Source organism: Mesoplodon bidens (genome assembly GCF_964165515.1).
Source record: "Mesoplodon bidens genome assembly, chromosome: 5".
NCBI lineage: Eukaryota > Metazoa > Chordata > Mammalia > Artiodactyla > Ziphiidae > Mesoplodon > Mesoplodon bidens.
Window position 1 is genome coordinate 60,268,412 of NC_138161.1, and position 16,622 is coordinate 60,285,033.

Consider the following 16,622-nt stretch of genomic DNA (forward strand, 5'->3'; position numbering starts at 1 on the left):
CTCAACAACAAAAAATAACCCAATCAATAAATGGTCAGAAAACCTAAATAGACATTTCTCCAAAGAAGAAATACAAATGGCCAATAGGCACATGAAGAGATGCCCAACATCACTAATTATTAAAGAAATGCAAATCAAAACTACAATGAGGTATCATCTCATACCAGTCAGAATGGCCATCATTAAAACTATATAAATAACAAATGCTGGAGAAGGTGTGAAGAAAAGAGAACTCTCCTACACTCTTGGTGAGAATGTAAGTTGGTACAGCCACTATGAGAATAGTATGGAGGTTCCTCAGAAAACTAAAAATAGAATTACCATATGATCCGGCAATCCCACTCCTGGGCATATATTCAGACAAAACTCTAATCCAGAAAGATACATGCACTCCTATGTTCATAGCAGCACTATTCACAATAGCCAAGACATGGAAACAACCTAAATGTCCATCAACAGATGAATGGAATAAGGAGATGTGGTACATATATACAACGGAACACTACTCAGCCATAAAAAAGAACGAAATAATGCCATCTGCAGCAACATGGATGCAACTAGAGATGATCATACTAAGTGAACTCAGAAAGAGAAAGACAAATACCATATGCTATCACTTACATGTGGAATCTAAAATATGACACAAATGAACCTACCTATGAAACAGAAACAGACTCACAGACATAGAGAACAGACTTGTAGTTGCCAAGGGGGGGGTTGGGGGCGAGATGGAGTGGGAGATTGGGGTTAGCAGATGTAAGCTATTATATATGGAATGGATAAACAAGTTTGCTATATAGCACAGGGAATGATATTCAGTATGCTATGATAAACCATAATGGAAAAGAATATAAAAAAGTGTATATATGTGTATAACTGAGTCACTTTGCTGTACAGCAGAAATTAACACATTGTAAATCAATTATACTTCAATTTAAAAGAAGAAAAAAAATTTTAAGGGAAAAATGGACAAATTGGACATTGACAAAATTCAAAACCATTGCTCTGCAAACTCTGTTAAGGGAATGAAAAGACAAGCTATAGACCAGGAGAAAATATTTGCAAACCACATATCTGACAAAGGACTAGTAGGTGTAATATGTAAAGAACTCTCAAAACTCAACAGTACCAAAGCAAACAATCCTATTCAAACATGGGCAAAGACATGAAGAGACATTTTACCAAAGATATACAGGTGGCAAATAAACATATGAAAAGATGTGCTAGTTAAATGAAACTATCCTATGATACCTTATACCAGACACACACACACACACACACACACACACACAATCCAGATGGTTAGAGACCTAAAGGTTTATATCCTCTTATCTGTAACCCCATAGTGCCTCTACACTGTCTATGTTATAGTGAAATAAAAGGGTGTACTATGTCCCTTAGTTATTTCTCTATTTCATGCTAATGAGAAAAAAATAGGATCATACGTAAAAAGAAATACAAACCAGCAACTCCTTCAACCTCCTTTTTCTTCACCCGCTTAATCCTCTTCTTTAGTACTTTCATGAGAAAGTTAGCAAATTTATTGTTTTCTCCAAGGGCTGCTTGGAAACCAGCATAGAGTGCCGTTTCTTGGTCCTGGACCTTGGCAACTTCATTCTTTTTCTCTTCCATCTCTTTAAGAGTTTCATTTATTTTCCACTAAACGAACAAAAAACAAGAACAGATGATAAATAAAATATTTCTGATAAACCAGGTTCAGAGAACAATGTACATTACAATGTAAGGTTACAGCCTACAAACATTTTTTAAGCTTCTTAATAGAAGTTTATATTTCTGATGTTTCTGAATGCAGAGTCATTCATTTATTTGATTAAAATTTTATAATTCTTTTGTCAAAATCAGTTAAGTTCAGAATCAGATAAGATCGATTCTTTAACGTTTAACTTCCTCAAGAAATTAAATTAGGTAAATTGAAATTTTTACTGATATGTGGATATCAGCTAGTATTTTTCCATGTATGGTCTCAAAAAAGTTTTTTTCAGATCAATACAAGATAACTAAAACAAAAAGGCACATCTGCTCTTAGTGAAACTGATATACCTAAAAACTGACGTCACTACTGAGTATGTATTATCTAATACAATCCTTCTTCTTTTAAGACAAAGATAGATGGTCTAATTAAGCTCTTTAAATTTAACATATATGTAACAAATAAACTTAATTTCCTGTGCTATTCAATTATTTATTACTCTGAAACTAGCTATAATATTTAAGAAATTTACCAACTTCTTTTCCAAGTATGTTCATTCATAAGGATAATATATAATCAAAACTCAACTTCACATGATAGCTACTGACAACAAAAGCAGACTTTTAATTTTGAAATCCATAGGTAAACTAAACATAAGGGTCACTTTTTATTTATTTATTATTTTTTTTTTTTTGCGGTATGCAGGCCTCTCACTGTTGTGGCCTCTCTCATTGCGGAGCACAGGCTCCGGACGCGCAGGCTCAGCGGCCACAGCTCACGGGCCCAGCTGCTCCGCGGCACGTGGGATCTTCCCGGACCGGGGCACGAACCTGTGTCCCCTGCATTGGCAGGCGGACTCTCAACCACTGCGGCACCTGGGAAGCCCAAGGGTCACTTTTGAAAAATTTATTTCCTACCTTACAAAATATCAGATCAAATTCATTAAAAAGTATGATTCACTTCTCCCTGAGCACGGCTACCCAAAACAGAGAGCAAACAGGAATAACGGGGAAAAGGAGGAGGAAGAGAAGACAAGAAAGAGATGTGGACTAGAACAAGGGGGGAAATTAAGTTGAGAAGAAGAAAGAAAAGAAGAATCAAGTCCCCTCCATAACGAAGGCTGTAGCCAGCTAGCACTCTTCTGCCCATTCATACTTGCATGTCCTGTTCCTCTTTGTCTAATGAATTAACACGCTCTTGAAGTATGTTCTCCTGTTTCTCAAAATTCTTCAGGAGAAGCATTTCTTGAAATAATGTGACATGGTGCAGGTCAGATAATTTCATCTGAGTATCTAGTTTCAGTTTCTGATGTCTCAGGAGACGGAGTTCTGCATCAAAAGTGACAATCAGTTCTTTGATCTGAGGTGGAAAAACATTTGAGGGTATGTTAGAAGTTTAAAACAGGAACGTGCATTTTAAAAACTATCCAACAATACTGATTTGTTTGGGTAAAAGCATTTTCTTATTATGCCCTTATTATGGATGGAGAATTACAAGGGTGGGTGGGTGGGGCACACGGGTGTGTATACAGTCTCATAATTTAATTTATGTACATTTAATACCATTGATGAACTGGTTTATTAAGTGGTAGGAATTCTGTAACTGCAGTCCTTCGAGCTGTTTCTTCACCATTGATTAAGCCATTGATCAAGAATGTCCTTCTTGCTGGTTTAAATCAGAGACTGTGAGCTCTTTGTGGGTAGTATTGTGTCTGTCTCCACTCTATCCCCATGGTATCTCTACACTGCCCTTCACACAGTAAGCACTAAAAAAATATTTTCCTCACCTTCTTATTTTGAAAAGTTTCAAATCTACAGAACAGTAAATATTTTTAAATAGATAAATATAATTGTGGAGCCATAAGAAACCTGTTCAGTCTTCTTGGTTTATTTACAGATGAAGAAATCGAGACTAAAAGTGACTTCCCTGAGATCAAATTTGTTACAGAGCTTGGATAAGAACCCAAATATCAGGTTTCCCTGGTGGCACAGTGGTTGAGAATCTGCCTGCCAATGCAGAGGACACGGGTTCGAGCTCTGGTCTGGGAAGATCCCACATGCCACGGAGCAACTAGGCCCGTGAGCCACAACTACTGAGCCTGCACATCTGGAGCCTGTGCTCCACAACAAGAGAGGCCACGATAGTGAGAGGCCCGCGCACCGTGAATGAAGAGTGGTCCCTGCCTGCCGCAACTAGAGAAAGCCCTCATACAGAAACAAAGACCCAACACAGACAAAAATAAAAAATAAAATAAAATAAAAGAACCCAAATATCTCATGTCCTGGTCTAGACTTTATTCCACTGCGATTTCAAATGATTTTAAATCCTCAGTTTTACTTTGATTTTGACACAGTGTCTCCCTTGCCCCATCCCAAAGGAGATGAAGAGATCAACAGAGAGCCCAAAGGGCTGATTCTCCCAATGAAACTAGTACACCAGGAAAAAGACAAACCATTCCATGTTTTTCATTAGGCTGTACTTGAATGGGGAGCCTCGACTATCAAATGCCTATAATGAGTGAGGGCTCAGCCTGGGGCTGAGAAAGAGGAAGATATCTGTGGGTTTGGGTCTGTGAAACTGCTGGAGAATTTGAGAGAGCTAAAAAACAAAAACAAAAAACCCCAACAAACCAAGGAGAAGAAAAATTAAACTTCTAATGTATGACTGTAGACTAAGTGGGTTCCACTTTAATCCTTGTTCAACAAATTTGAATTATTTTTAAATTTCTTTGGAGGAAGCACTATGTTTTCTTCAGTGCAACACCATTCTGCAACTATACCACATAGGTGTCCAAGGTTGTAAGGGTTATGCTTGTTTTATTCTCACTACCCCTCATAGCCTGTAAGATTTATAGGATAGAGAACATGTATGACTTGACAATTGTTTCATCCCTACTACCTAGCTAGCACTGTTTCTGCACATAGAATGTCCAATAAACATTTGTTAAATTAATAGATAAAATTAAATCAATCAAAACTTTTTACTGAATATCTACTATATGTCTGGCATTGTCCTAGACACTTCAGGGGAATTCTAGAATTGTATAATCTAATGAAACATAGACTAAAAAAAATAGAAAAAAATCAATGAAACTAAAGCTGGTTCTTTGAAAAGATAAACAAAATGGATAAACCTTTATCCAAACTCACCAAGAAAAAAAGGGAGAGGGCCCAAACGAATAAAATCAGAAATGAGAAAGGGAAGTTAAAACTGACACCACAGAAATACAAAAGGTCATAGGAGACTACTACTAACAGCTATATAACAACAAAATGGAAAACCTAGAAGAAATGGACAAATTCTTAGAAATGTACAATCTCCCAAAACGAAACCAGGAAGAAATAGAAAATATGAACAGACCAATTACCAATACTGAAATTGAATCAGTGATTTTAAAAACTCCCAACTAACAAAAGTCCAGGACCAGAGAGCTTCACAGATGAATTCTACCAAACATTTAGAGAAGTGTTAACAGCTATCCTTCTAAAACTATTCCAAAAAATTGCAGAGGAAAGAACACTTCCAAACTCATTCTACGAGTCCAGTATCACCCTGATACCAAAACCAGGCAAAGATATCACACAAAAAAGAACATTACAGGCCAATGTCACTGATGAACATACATGCAAAAGTCCTTAACAAAATATTAGCAAACTGATTCTAACAATACATTAAATAATCATACAGTATGATCAAGTGGGATTTATTCCAAGGATGCAAGGATAATTCAATATCCACAAATCAATGTGATACACCACATTAACAAACTGAAAAATAAAAAACATGATTATCTCAATAGATGCAGAAAAACTTTTGACAAAATTCAACATCCATTTACGATAAAAACTCTCCAGAAAGTGAGCATAGAGGGAACATACCTCAACATAATAAAGGCCATGTATGACAAACCCATAGCAAACACATTACTGACTGGGGGATTTTTGCAGAAACTAATGCCTGTGGCCATAATATGCCTCTTAAAAATGTGTTAAAGGTGAAAAGCTAAAAGCATTTCCTCTAAGATCAGGAAGAGGACAAGGATGCCCACTATTGCCTCTTTTATTCAACATAGTATTGGAAGTCCTACCCACAGCAATCAGACAAGAAAAATAAATAAAAGGAATCTAAATTGGAAAAGAAGAAGCAAAACTGTCCTTGTTTGCAGATGACATGATACATAGAAAATCCTAAAGACACCACCAGAAAAATACTAGAGCTCATCAATGAATTTAGTAAAGTTGCAGGATATAAAATTAATATACAGAAATCTGTTTCATTTCTATACACTAACAAGGGACTAGCAGAAAGAGAAATTAAGGAAACAATCCCATTTACCATCACATCAAAGAGAATAAAATACCTAGAAATAAATCTACCTGGGGAGGTAAAAGACCTATACTCAGAAAACTATAAGAAACTGATAAAAGAAATTGAAGATCACACAAACAGATGGCAAGATATACTGTGTTCTTGGACTGGAAGAAGCAATATTGTTAAAATTACCATACTACCCAAGGCAATCTATAGATTCAATGCAATCCCTATCAAAATACCAATAACATTTTTCACAGAACTAGAACAAAAAAAATTTTGTGTGAAAACACAAAAGACCTCAAATAGCCAAAATAATCTCAAGTAAGAAAAACAGAGCTGGAGGAATTATGCTCCTTGACTTCAAGACCATACTACAAAGCTACAATGATCAAAACAGTATGATACTGGCACAAAACCAGACACATCAATCAGTGAAACAGAATAGAGAGCCCAGAAATAAACTCATGCACCTATGGTCAATTAATCTATGACATAGGAAGCAAAACTATACAATGGAGAAAAGACAGACCCTTCAATAAGTGGTTCTGAGAAAACAGGACAGCTATATGTAAAAGAATAAACTTAGAACATCCTCTAACACCATACACAAAAATAAACTCAAAATGGATTAGGGCTTCCCTGGTGGCGCAGTGGTTGAGAGTCCGCCTGCCGATGCAGGGGACGCGGGTTCGTGCCCCGGTCTGGGAGGATCCCACATGCCGCGGAGCGGCTGGGCCCATGAGCCATGGCTGCTGGGCCTGCGCGTCCGGAGCCTGTGCTCTGCAGGGGGAGAGGCCACAACAGTGAGAGGCCCGCCTACCGCAAAAAAAAAAAAAAAAAAAAAAAAAATGGATTAAAGACCTAAATGTAAGTCTGGGAAACCATAAAATTCCTGGAGGAAAACATAAGCAGAACATTCTTTGACATAAATCATAGCAATATTTTTTTGGATCTGTCTCCTAAAGCAAACAAAAGCAAAAATAAACAAATGGGACCTAATTAAACTTAAAAGCTTTCAGACAGCAAAGGGAACCATCAACAAAATGAAAAGACAATCTACTGAATGGGAGAAAATATCGGCAAATGATATGACTGACAAGGGGTTAATATCCAATATATATAAACAGCTCATACAATTCAACATCAAAAAACAAACAAACAAACAATCTGATTAAAAAATGGGCAGAAGACCTGAATAGACGTTTTTCCAAAGAAGAAACGCAGGTGGCCAAAAGGAACATGAAAAGATGCTCAACATAGCCAATCATTAGGGAAATGCAAATCAAAACCACAATGAGATAATCACCTCACACCTGCCAGAATGGCTATCATTAAAACACACACACACACATACACACACAAATAACAAATTTTGGCTAGAATGTGGAGAACAGGGAACACTCACACACTGTTGTTGGGAACGTAAATTGGTGTAGCCCTGTGGAAAACAGTAAGGAGGTTTCTCAAAAAACTAAAAATAGAACTACCTTATGACCCAGCAATTCCACTCCTGGGTATATATCCAAAAAAACCAAAAACACTAATTCAAAAAGATATGTGCACCCCAATGTTCATAGCAGCATCATTTACAAGATATTGCAAAGATATGGAAGCAACCTAGGTGTCCATCAACAGATGAATGGAAAAATATGTGGTACATATATACAATGGAATATTACTCAGCCATAAAAAAGAATGAAAATTTGCCATTTGCAACAACATGGATGGACCTGGGGGATATTTTGGGTAGTGAAATAAGTCATCCAGGTTAAGACAAATATTATATGTTAGTAGTTATATGTGGAATCTAAAAAAATAAAACAAACTAGTGAATATAACAATAAAGAAAGAGACTCACAGATATAGAGAACAAACTAGTGGTTATCAGTGGGGAGAGGGAAGGAGGGAGGAACAATATAAGGGTAGGGGATTAACAGGTACAAACTATTATGTATAAAATGAGCTGTAGTGAACTAACACACCATTGTAAAGCAATTATACTCCAATAAAGATGTTAAAAAAATAAGCTACAATGATATATTGTACAACACAGCATATTTTATAATAATTACAAATGGAGTATAACCTTTAAAAATTGTAAATCACGGGCCTCCCTGGTGGCGCAGTGGTTGAGAGTCCGCCTGCCGATGCAGGGGATACGGGTTCGTGCCCCGGTCTGGGAGGATCCCATATGCCGCGGAGCGGCTGGGCCCGTGAGCCGTGGCCGCTGGGCCTGCGCGTCCGGAGCCTGTGCTCCGCAACGGGAGAGGCCACAACAGTGAGAGGCCCGCATACCACAAAAAGAAAAAAAAAAAAAAAAAAAAAAATTGTAAATCACTATATTATACATGTGTAACATGTAATATTGTACATCAACTATACTTCAATTAAAAATTGTATAATTTGTAAGACAAAACTAACACATATAAAACAGCAAGAAAAATAAGTACAAAACCTAAGGTGCTGATTATAAGTGCAAATGGAGTTTAGAAGAAAGGAGAGTATGTAGTGGGGGCAGAAGATTCTGGAGAGGGTTTGGAAGTGAGCTGAGTTTTGAATGATGACAACTTTGGAAGAAGTCATTGTAGGCAGAAGGAAATAGCAAAGAAAAAAGCACAGATATGAAACTCAGAAGTGGGGTGGTAAGTGGGGAGAAACAGGAAGAGTGAGAAAACAGCACTGGAAGAAGTAGAGATAATGGGTGAAGAATAAGGTTGGGGAGTAATAGGTGCTGCTTTCAGACACACTGAGGAAGGGGACTCTATACGGCTGGCAGGAGGGAACTTCCATCCAGGAAAGGACCTTTTCCTTCCATATTCAGAACACCTCCTGCACACAACTGGCCCCAGCCTGGTCCTGATTTTCCTACAAATAAAAATATTTGCCATTCCAGCTCCAGAACAATTCTGAAGCTAGTCATTACCATGAACACTCTCACTAAAGGGGCAAATCACACATTAGAGAAAGAGCAGGGGGTGAAAAGCAGAGGGTACCCCATTTTCACTGGAAGGTTTTTAGTTATGCTCCATCCATCATCTGAAGGCTGCTCCATCACTTCTCCTTTACCGTGACTTTAGTTAGATACCAATTAACATGGATTTGTCCTTAATTCTTAGCTTTCCAAAAAGAAAAAAGCTGAAAATCTCCAAAGTTCTGGGCAGAGCACAATAATTTTCAGAAGACCAGGGATGGGGAGAAAGCCAAGGCATCAGTGAGTTGTGGGCTGGTCAGGGTTTGGGGAAGATTAATGTAGAGAAATTAAAAATAATTTTAATTATTTTTAATTAAATTATAATTTAATTTTAATTATCCTGCTCTTCTCTTTCAGCTTTAAATAAGCAGTCTCATTTCTTACCCTGTTGATCAAATACTGTTGCATGTACAAGTGTTTAATCTCATCCCTTTTCATAATCTCCAGCTCCACTTCAGTTGGATCTGTTCTTTCAAATTCCATGAACTTTGGAATATCTAGATTGAACACTGATGCTTTTGATGATCTAGACAATGAATCACGTGTCGTCAAATCCCCATCCTTTCCAGAAGAGAGTCTGAGGAAGCTTCCAGCTGAGCCTGCAGACGCTGCCTTTTCCACTTGAGGGGCCGTTTCAGCCTGATTTTTCATCTGCTGCTGCTTAAAAGCTAGGAGGCTTTCCTCATCATACTGAAATCTCTTTTCTGGAACTTCTTCTGGGTGTATCTGAGGGATTTGGGGAATGGGGATGTGCTTGGATACGTGAAGAGTCGACTGAATGTTCTTCAGTTCTTGCACCAGGCACTGTATTTCCTCGATGACAGCCACTTTAAGGTCTCGAAGAGAGACAATGCACTTGTTCATGTGCATTTTCTTTGAATAGGCCTGATAAAAAGAACAGGAAGAAAGCAAAATGACAACCTGCTCCCAAAGGGCAGCTTGAAATACAATTTGCTTTTGTCCCTTGACTGGAATGCCTAGCAAAAATTCAAGATAAAAATTTATCTGATGATTCCTGTTCACTACTAAGTTATTTTCTCTAGTTTTTAGGCTTTTCCCCATTTCACCTCTCCATAATGGGAAGACAGTCTGGATGTGACCTCTGGTGTCCCCCAGCTGGCTTGTAGGGCTGAGTTCCCCCATCCTCCTTCCACCACTCAATGGAAGTCCTTCCTGAGCCCTGTACTCAGCCAGATCCCAGGGAGGGGGAGGCCATTCTTTGGTCAGGAGCACACAGACCGTCCTTCCCTGATGAAAACTCAAATCCTATTGGCTTAGACTCACTTAGGGTTGCCCACCTCGGGCCACTTTAGCCTGCTGTCATTCTGTATTTTGGCCACATTCTTTCTGTTACTCATGTGCAGGCAAGGTCACGATCCTGAATTCCAGTACCACGTCACACTAAGAGGTTCCTGGACTCTTCCTTGGTTCCTTCTCCACTCATCCGAGCCCACCAATGCCCCTGCCTGCAGTCACAGGTGCCAAACAGGCCCACTGCTCCCTCACTGCCAGCTCTCTCCCCAGGCTGTGTTTCCTAAATGCCCTGACCAGAGCCTCCAGTCACATGCAACCCTGCTCCTGGTGTGCAGTTAGGCAACTAGACGGCCCAAAGGCTGTTAAGAGTAACTTTGCATAAATATACAGGTTAAGAAAAATAAAAGATCGAAAGACATTTCTTCAACTCGTCTTACAAAACTTACCTGTATATTTACTATCTACTGTAACAAGATAGAGGAGATGTTTTACATACCTAAGAAAAAATCTTTAAAGCATTAGGGTTTAAACTCAAAATCCAGCCCTTGGGTGAGTGGGGGACCACTTCTGAAGTACCTGGAGGACCGAGAATTAAGCGGAGAACAAACCCAAACCAGCCTGGTGGCTGTAAGGTCTACCTCTTTTAGGAGCTCAATTTACATACCAAGCCTCTCTTTCTAATTTTCCAAATACCACACACCTAAACACTAGCCACGGACAGGAGAGGTGGGGGAGGAGGAGTGGGGGGGAATGTATAATACACGACTTCTAAAATGCTTGATACTTTTCAGTGACTTTGAACTTAACCATGATAAGAATGACTGTTTATCGACTTTCACCATTACTTTAACCCTATGAAGAAGACTAGACATGTCTTGTTTTACTGTTGTTCATTGGTAGTAATACCTTTTTTTTTTAAACAGACAATACAACTGAGGCTTAGGGAGAGTTACATGACTAGCCAAGCTCATATAACTATTAAGTGGCAGAGATTGGAACGGAACTCTGATCTTCTGACTGGTAGAATTGTGTGCTCTGCATTATTTAATGCTGTCATTTTAATAAAATAGATTTCAGTACAATGCAGTTCCATTCAAGACATCACACCTGTCCATCACCTCTACCTGGGCTATAAAATTTCAGGTGGGATGACTGCCAAATTGTGATAAAAAGAACATTTCTCTATGACAATGGATGAAACATGATAGTTGAAACAAGAATTGCCTTAGACAAACAGCTAGAAAAACAATCCAAACGGTCACAAGTAAAATGTTCAAAATGTCCATTTGATCAGAAAGTTATAGTTATGAGCTATGAAAATTTACTTGTGGCTATGAATTGCCATACCAGGATCTCTGTAGTGCTGGCATGTACAGCATCTTTGCTGAAATAGAAAAAGACACTCCTTCCTCAAGACACTTTGCACTTCCATTTGTCAGAAAATTATAAAATATTCAAACATGCTGTATCTGTGGTATGATTGGCACTCTTTTCAATGTGATGCCTTGAAATAGGCAACCTGCACAGCCATACTAGGTGGCCGTGTACGAAATTCTCCTCAAAATGGTAGCTCAGATGCCTTCTGAGCCTCTAAGTGTGAAAAGTCACTTGTCAATTCAAAGCAAGGAATTACTATAACAGGGAGAGGAAACTTTAGGATGAAAACAGGTATGAGAAATCAGGATGATTAGAAGCAGTTTGGGGAAATGCAGGGAGAATCAAACAGGAATATATTAATTGCTCAGTATTGAGTCACCTACAAAAGTTTGAAAGTCCTTCAAACAAAGGCTAAATACAGTGGTTTATTTTCCTAAGTCTTGGTGGTCCACAGCAGCCAAAAACAATAGCCAACAAGGATGTGTTTGAATTTCAGAGATTCAAAGTTCATAAAATATAATGCCTTCACTCATGAAACTGGTATTGAACCAAGTAATTAATTTGAAGGCTGGTTCTGCCATGTTAACTAAATAGTCATGAATAAATCTCTTATCTTTGGGACTCAATTTCCTCATTTGTAAAAAGGGGCATTATTCTAAATAATCATGAAGGCCTTTTCCAATTCTAAATTTATACGACTATATATCTTTATGGACCAGCTAACAAAATTGGTGGTTTCAGCAGAATTCAATTAAAACAAGAAAATCCAGACTTCCGGGGAAGATGGCTGAAGAGTAAGACGTGGAGATCACCTTCCTCCCCACAGATACACCAGAAATACAGCTACACGTGGAACAACTCCTACAGAACACCTACTGTACGCTGTCAGAAGACCTCAGACCTCCCAAAAGGCAAGAAACTCCCCACGTACCTAGGTAGGGCAAAGCAGAGAGATTCCCGCACAGAGGATCGGTGCCAACCGGCACTCACCAGCCCGAGAGGCTTGTCGGCTCGCCCGCCGGGGCGGGCGGCGCTGGGAGCTGAGGCTCGGGCTTCAGTCGGAGTGCAGGGAGAGGACTGGGGTTGGCGGCGTGAACACAGCCTGAAGGGGCTAATGCACCACAGCTAGCTGGGAGGGAGTCCAGGAAAAAGTTTGGACCTGCCGAAGGTGCAAGAGACTTTTTCTTCCCTCTTTGTTTCCTGGTGCACGAGGAGAGGGGATTAAGAGCGCTGCTTAAAGGGGCTCCAGAGACGGGTGCGAGCCGCGGCTGAAAGCGTGGACCCCAGAGACGGGCGTGGGACGCTGGGGCTGCTGCCGCCACCACGAGGCCTGTGTGCGAGCGCAGGTCACTGTCCACGCCCCCCTTCCAGGGAGCCTGTGAAGCCCGTCACTGCCGGGGTCTCGGGATCCAGGGACAGCTTCCCTGGGAGAACGCACGGTGTGCCTTGGGCTGGTGCAACGTCACTCTGGCCTCTGCCGCTGCAGGCTCCACCCGCACTCCGTGCCCCTCCCTGCCCCCGGGCCTGAGTGAGCCAGAGTCCCGGAAGCGGCTGCTCCTTTAACCCTGTCCTGTCTGAGTGAAGAACAGACGCCCTCTGGCGACCTACATGGAGAGGTGGGGCCAAATCCAAAGCTGAGACCCGGGAGCTGTGAGAACAAAGAAGAGAAAGGGAAATCTCTCCCAGCAGCCTCAGAAGCAGTGAATTAAAGCTCCACGATCAACTTGATGTACCCTGCATCTGTGGAATACATGAATAGACAACAAATCATCCCAAATTGAGGAGCCAGGAGTCAGTGCTGTGCCTCTGAGGTGGGAGAGCCAACTTCAGGACACTGGTCCACAAGAGACCTCCCAGCTCCACATAATATCAACGGCGAAAATCTTCCAGAGATCTCCATCTCAACACCAGCACCCAGATTCACTCAACGACCAGCAAACTACAGTGCTGGACACCCTATGCCAAACAACTAGCAAGACAGGAACACAACGCCACCCATTAGCAGAGAGGCTGCCTAAAATCATAAAAAGTCCACAGACACCCCAAAACACACCACCAGACGTGGACCTGCCCACCAGAAAGACAAGATCCAGCCTCATCCACCAGAACACAGGCACTAGTCCCCTCCACCAGGAAGCCTACACAACCCACTGAACCAACCTTAGCCACTGGGGACAGACACCAAAAACAACGGGAACTACGAACCTGCAGCCTGCAAAAAGGAGACCCCAAACACAGTAAGATAAGCAAAATGAGAAGACAGAAAAACACACAGCAGGGGAAGGAGCAGACCTAACAAATGAAGAGGAAATAGGCAGTCTACCTGAAAAAGAATTCAGAATAATGATAGTAAAGATGATCCAAGATTCTATTTCCAAGATCCAAAATCTTGGAAATAGAATAGACAAAATGCAAGAAACAGTTAACAAGGACATAGAAGAACTAAAGATGAATCAAGCATCGATCAAAAACACAATAAATGAAATTAAAAATACTCTAGATGGGATCAATAGCAGAATAACTGAGGCAGAAGAACGGATAAGTGAGGTGGAAGATAAAATAGTGGAAATAACTGCTGCAGAGCAAAATAAAGAAAAAAGAATGAAAAGAACAGAGGACAGTCTCAGAGACCTCTGGGACAACATTAAACGCACCAACATTCGAATTATAGGGGTTCCAGAAGAAGAAGAGAAAAAGAAAGGGACTGAGAAAATATTTGAAGAGATTATAGTTGAAAACTTCCCTAATATAGGAAAGGAAATAGTTAATCAAGTCCAGGAGGCACAGAGAGTCCCATACAGAATAAATCCAAGGAGAAATACGCCAAGACACATATTAATCAAACTGTCAAAAATTAAACACAAAGAAATCATACTAAAAGCAGCAAGGGAAAAACAACAAATAACACACAAGGGAATCCCCATCAGGATAACAGCTGATCTCTCAGCAGAAACTCTACAAGCCAGAAGGGAGTGGCAGGACATAATTAAAGTGATGAAGGAGAAAAACCTGCAACCAAGATTACTCTACCCAGCAAGGATCTCATTCAGATTTGATGGAGAAATTAAAACGTTTACAGACAAGCAAAAGCTGAGAGAGTTCAGCACCACCAAACCAGCTTTACAACAAATGCTAAAGGAACTTCTCTAGGCAAGAAACACAACAGAAGGAAAATACCTACAATAATGAACCCCAAACAATCAAGGAAATGGGAATAGGAACATACATATCAATAATTACCTTAAATGTAAATGGACTAAATGCTCCCACCAAAAGACACAGATTGGCTGAATGGATACAAAAACAAGACCCATATATATGCTGTCTACAAGAGACCCACTGCAGACCTAGAGACACATACAGATTGAAAGTAAGGGGATGGAAAAAGATATTCCATGCAAATGGAAACCAAAAGAAAGCTGGAGTAGCAATTCTCATATCAGACAAAATAGACTTTAAAATAAAGACTACTAGAAGAGACAAAGAAGGACACTACATAATGATCAAGGGATCAATCCAAGAAGAAGATATAACAATTGTAAATATTTATGCACCCAACATAGGAGCACCTCAATACATAAGGCAAATACTAACAGCCATAAAAGGGGAAATCGACAGTAACACAATCATAGTAGGGGACTTTAACACCCCACTTTCACCAATGGACAGATCATCCAAAATGAAAATAAATAAGGAAACACAAGCTTTAAATGATACATTAAACAAGATGGACTTAATTGATATTTAAAGGACATTCCATCCAAAAACAACAGAATACACATTTTTCTCAAGTGCTCATGGAACATTCTCCAGGATAGATCATATCTTGGGTCACAAATCAAGCCTTGGTAAATTTAAGAAAATTGAAATTGTATCCAGTATCTTTTCCGACCACAATGCTATGAGACTAGACATCAATTACAGGAAAAGATCTGTAAAAAATACAAACACATGGAGGCTAAACAATACACTACTCAATAACGAAGCGATCACTGAAGAAATCAAAGAGGAAATTAAAAAATACCTAGAAACAAATGACAATGGAGACACGACGACCCAAAACATATGGGACGCAGCAAAAGCAGTTCTAAGGGGGAAGTTTATAGCAAACAATCCCACCTTAAGAAACAGGAAACATCTCGAGTAAACAACCTGACCCTGCACCTAAAGCAATTAGAGAAAGAAGAACAAAAAACCCCCAAAGTTAGCAGAAGGAAAGAAATCATAAAGATCAGATCAGAAAAAGATGAAAAAGAAATGAAGGAAACGATAGCAAAGATCAATAAAACTAAAAGCTGGTTCTTTGAGAAGATAAACAATAGTGATAAACCATTAGCCAGACTCATCAAGAAAAAAAGGGAGAAGACTCAAATCAATAGAATTAGAAATGAAAAAGGAGAAGTAACAACTGACACTGCAGAAATACAAAAGATCATGAGAGATTACTACAAGCAACTCTATGCCAATAAAATGGACAACCTGGAAGAAATGGACAAATTCTTAGAAATGCACAACCTGCCAAGACTGACTCAGGAAGAAATAGAAAATATGAATAGACCAATCACAAGCACTGAAATTGAAACTGTGATTTAAAATCTTCCAACAAACAAAAGCTCAGGACCAGATGGCTTCACAGCCGAATTCTATCAAACATTTAGAGAAGAGCGAACACCTATCCTTCTCAAACTCTTCCAAAATATAGCAGAGGGACAACACTCCCAAACTCATTCTACGAGGCCACCATCACCTTGATACAAAAACCAGGCAAGGATATGACAAAGAAAGAAAACTACAGGCCAATATCACTGATGAACAAAGATGCAAAAATCCTCAACAAAATACTAGCAAACAGAATCCAACAGCACATTAAAAGGATCATACACCATGATCAAGTGGGGTTTATTCCAGGAATGCAAGGATTCTTCAATATACACAAATCAATCAATGTGATACACCATATTAACAAATTGAAGAAGAAAAACCATATGATCATCT

The 16,622-nt window shown here is 39.6% G+C and overlaps 1 protein-coding gene across 2 annotated transcripts in view; it reads right to left on the reverse strand.

The window, feature by feature from the left end:
* Positions 1 to 16,622, reverse strand: part of CFAP44 (cilia and flagella associated protein 44) — a 134,117-nt gene that overhangs the window by 24,607 nt on the left and 92,888 nt on the right. For both annotated transcript variants that reach the window (XM_081235768.1, XM_081235767.1), the window contains 3 exons: positions 9,381 to 9,881; positions 2,867 to 3,070; positions 1,464 to 1,659 (listed from right to left, as the gene is read on the reverse strand). In XM_081235768.1, the coding sequence (XP_081091894.1) occupies positions 1,464 to 1,659; positions 2,867 to 3,070; positions 9,381 to 9,881 (901 nt within the window). The remainder of the gene's footprint in view (positions 1 to 1,463; positions 1,660 to 2,866; positions 3,071 to 9,380; positions 9,882 to 16,622) is intronic.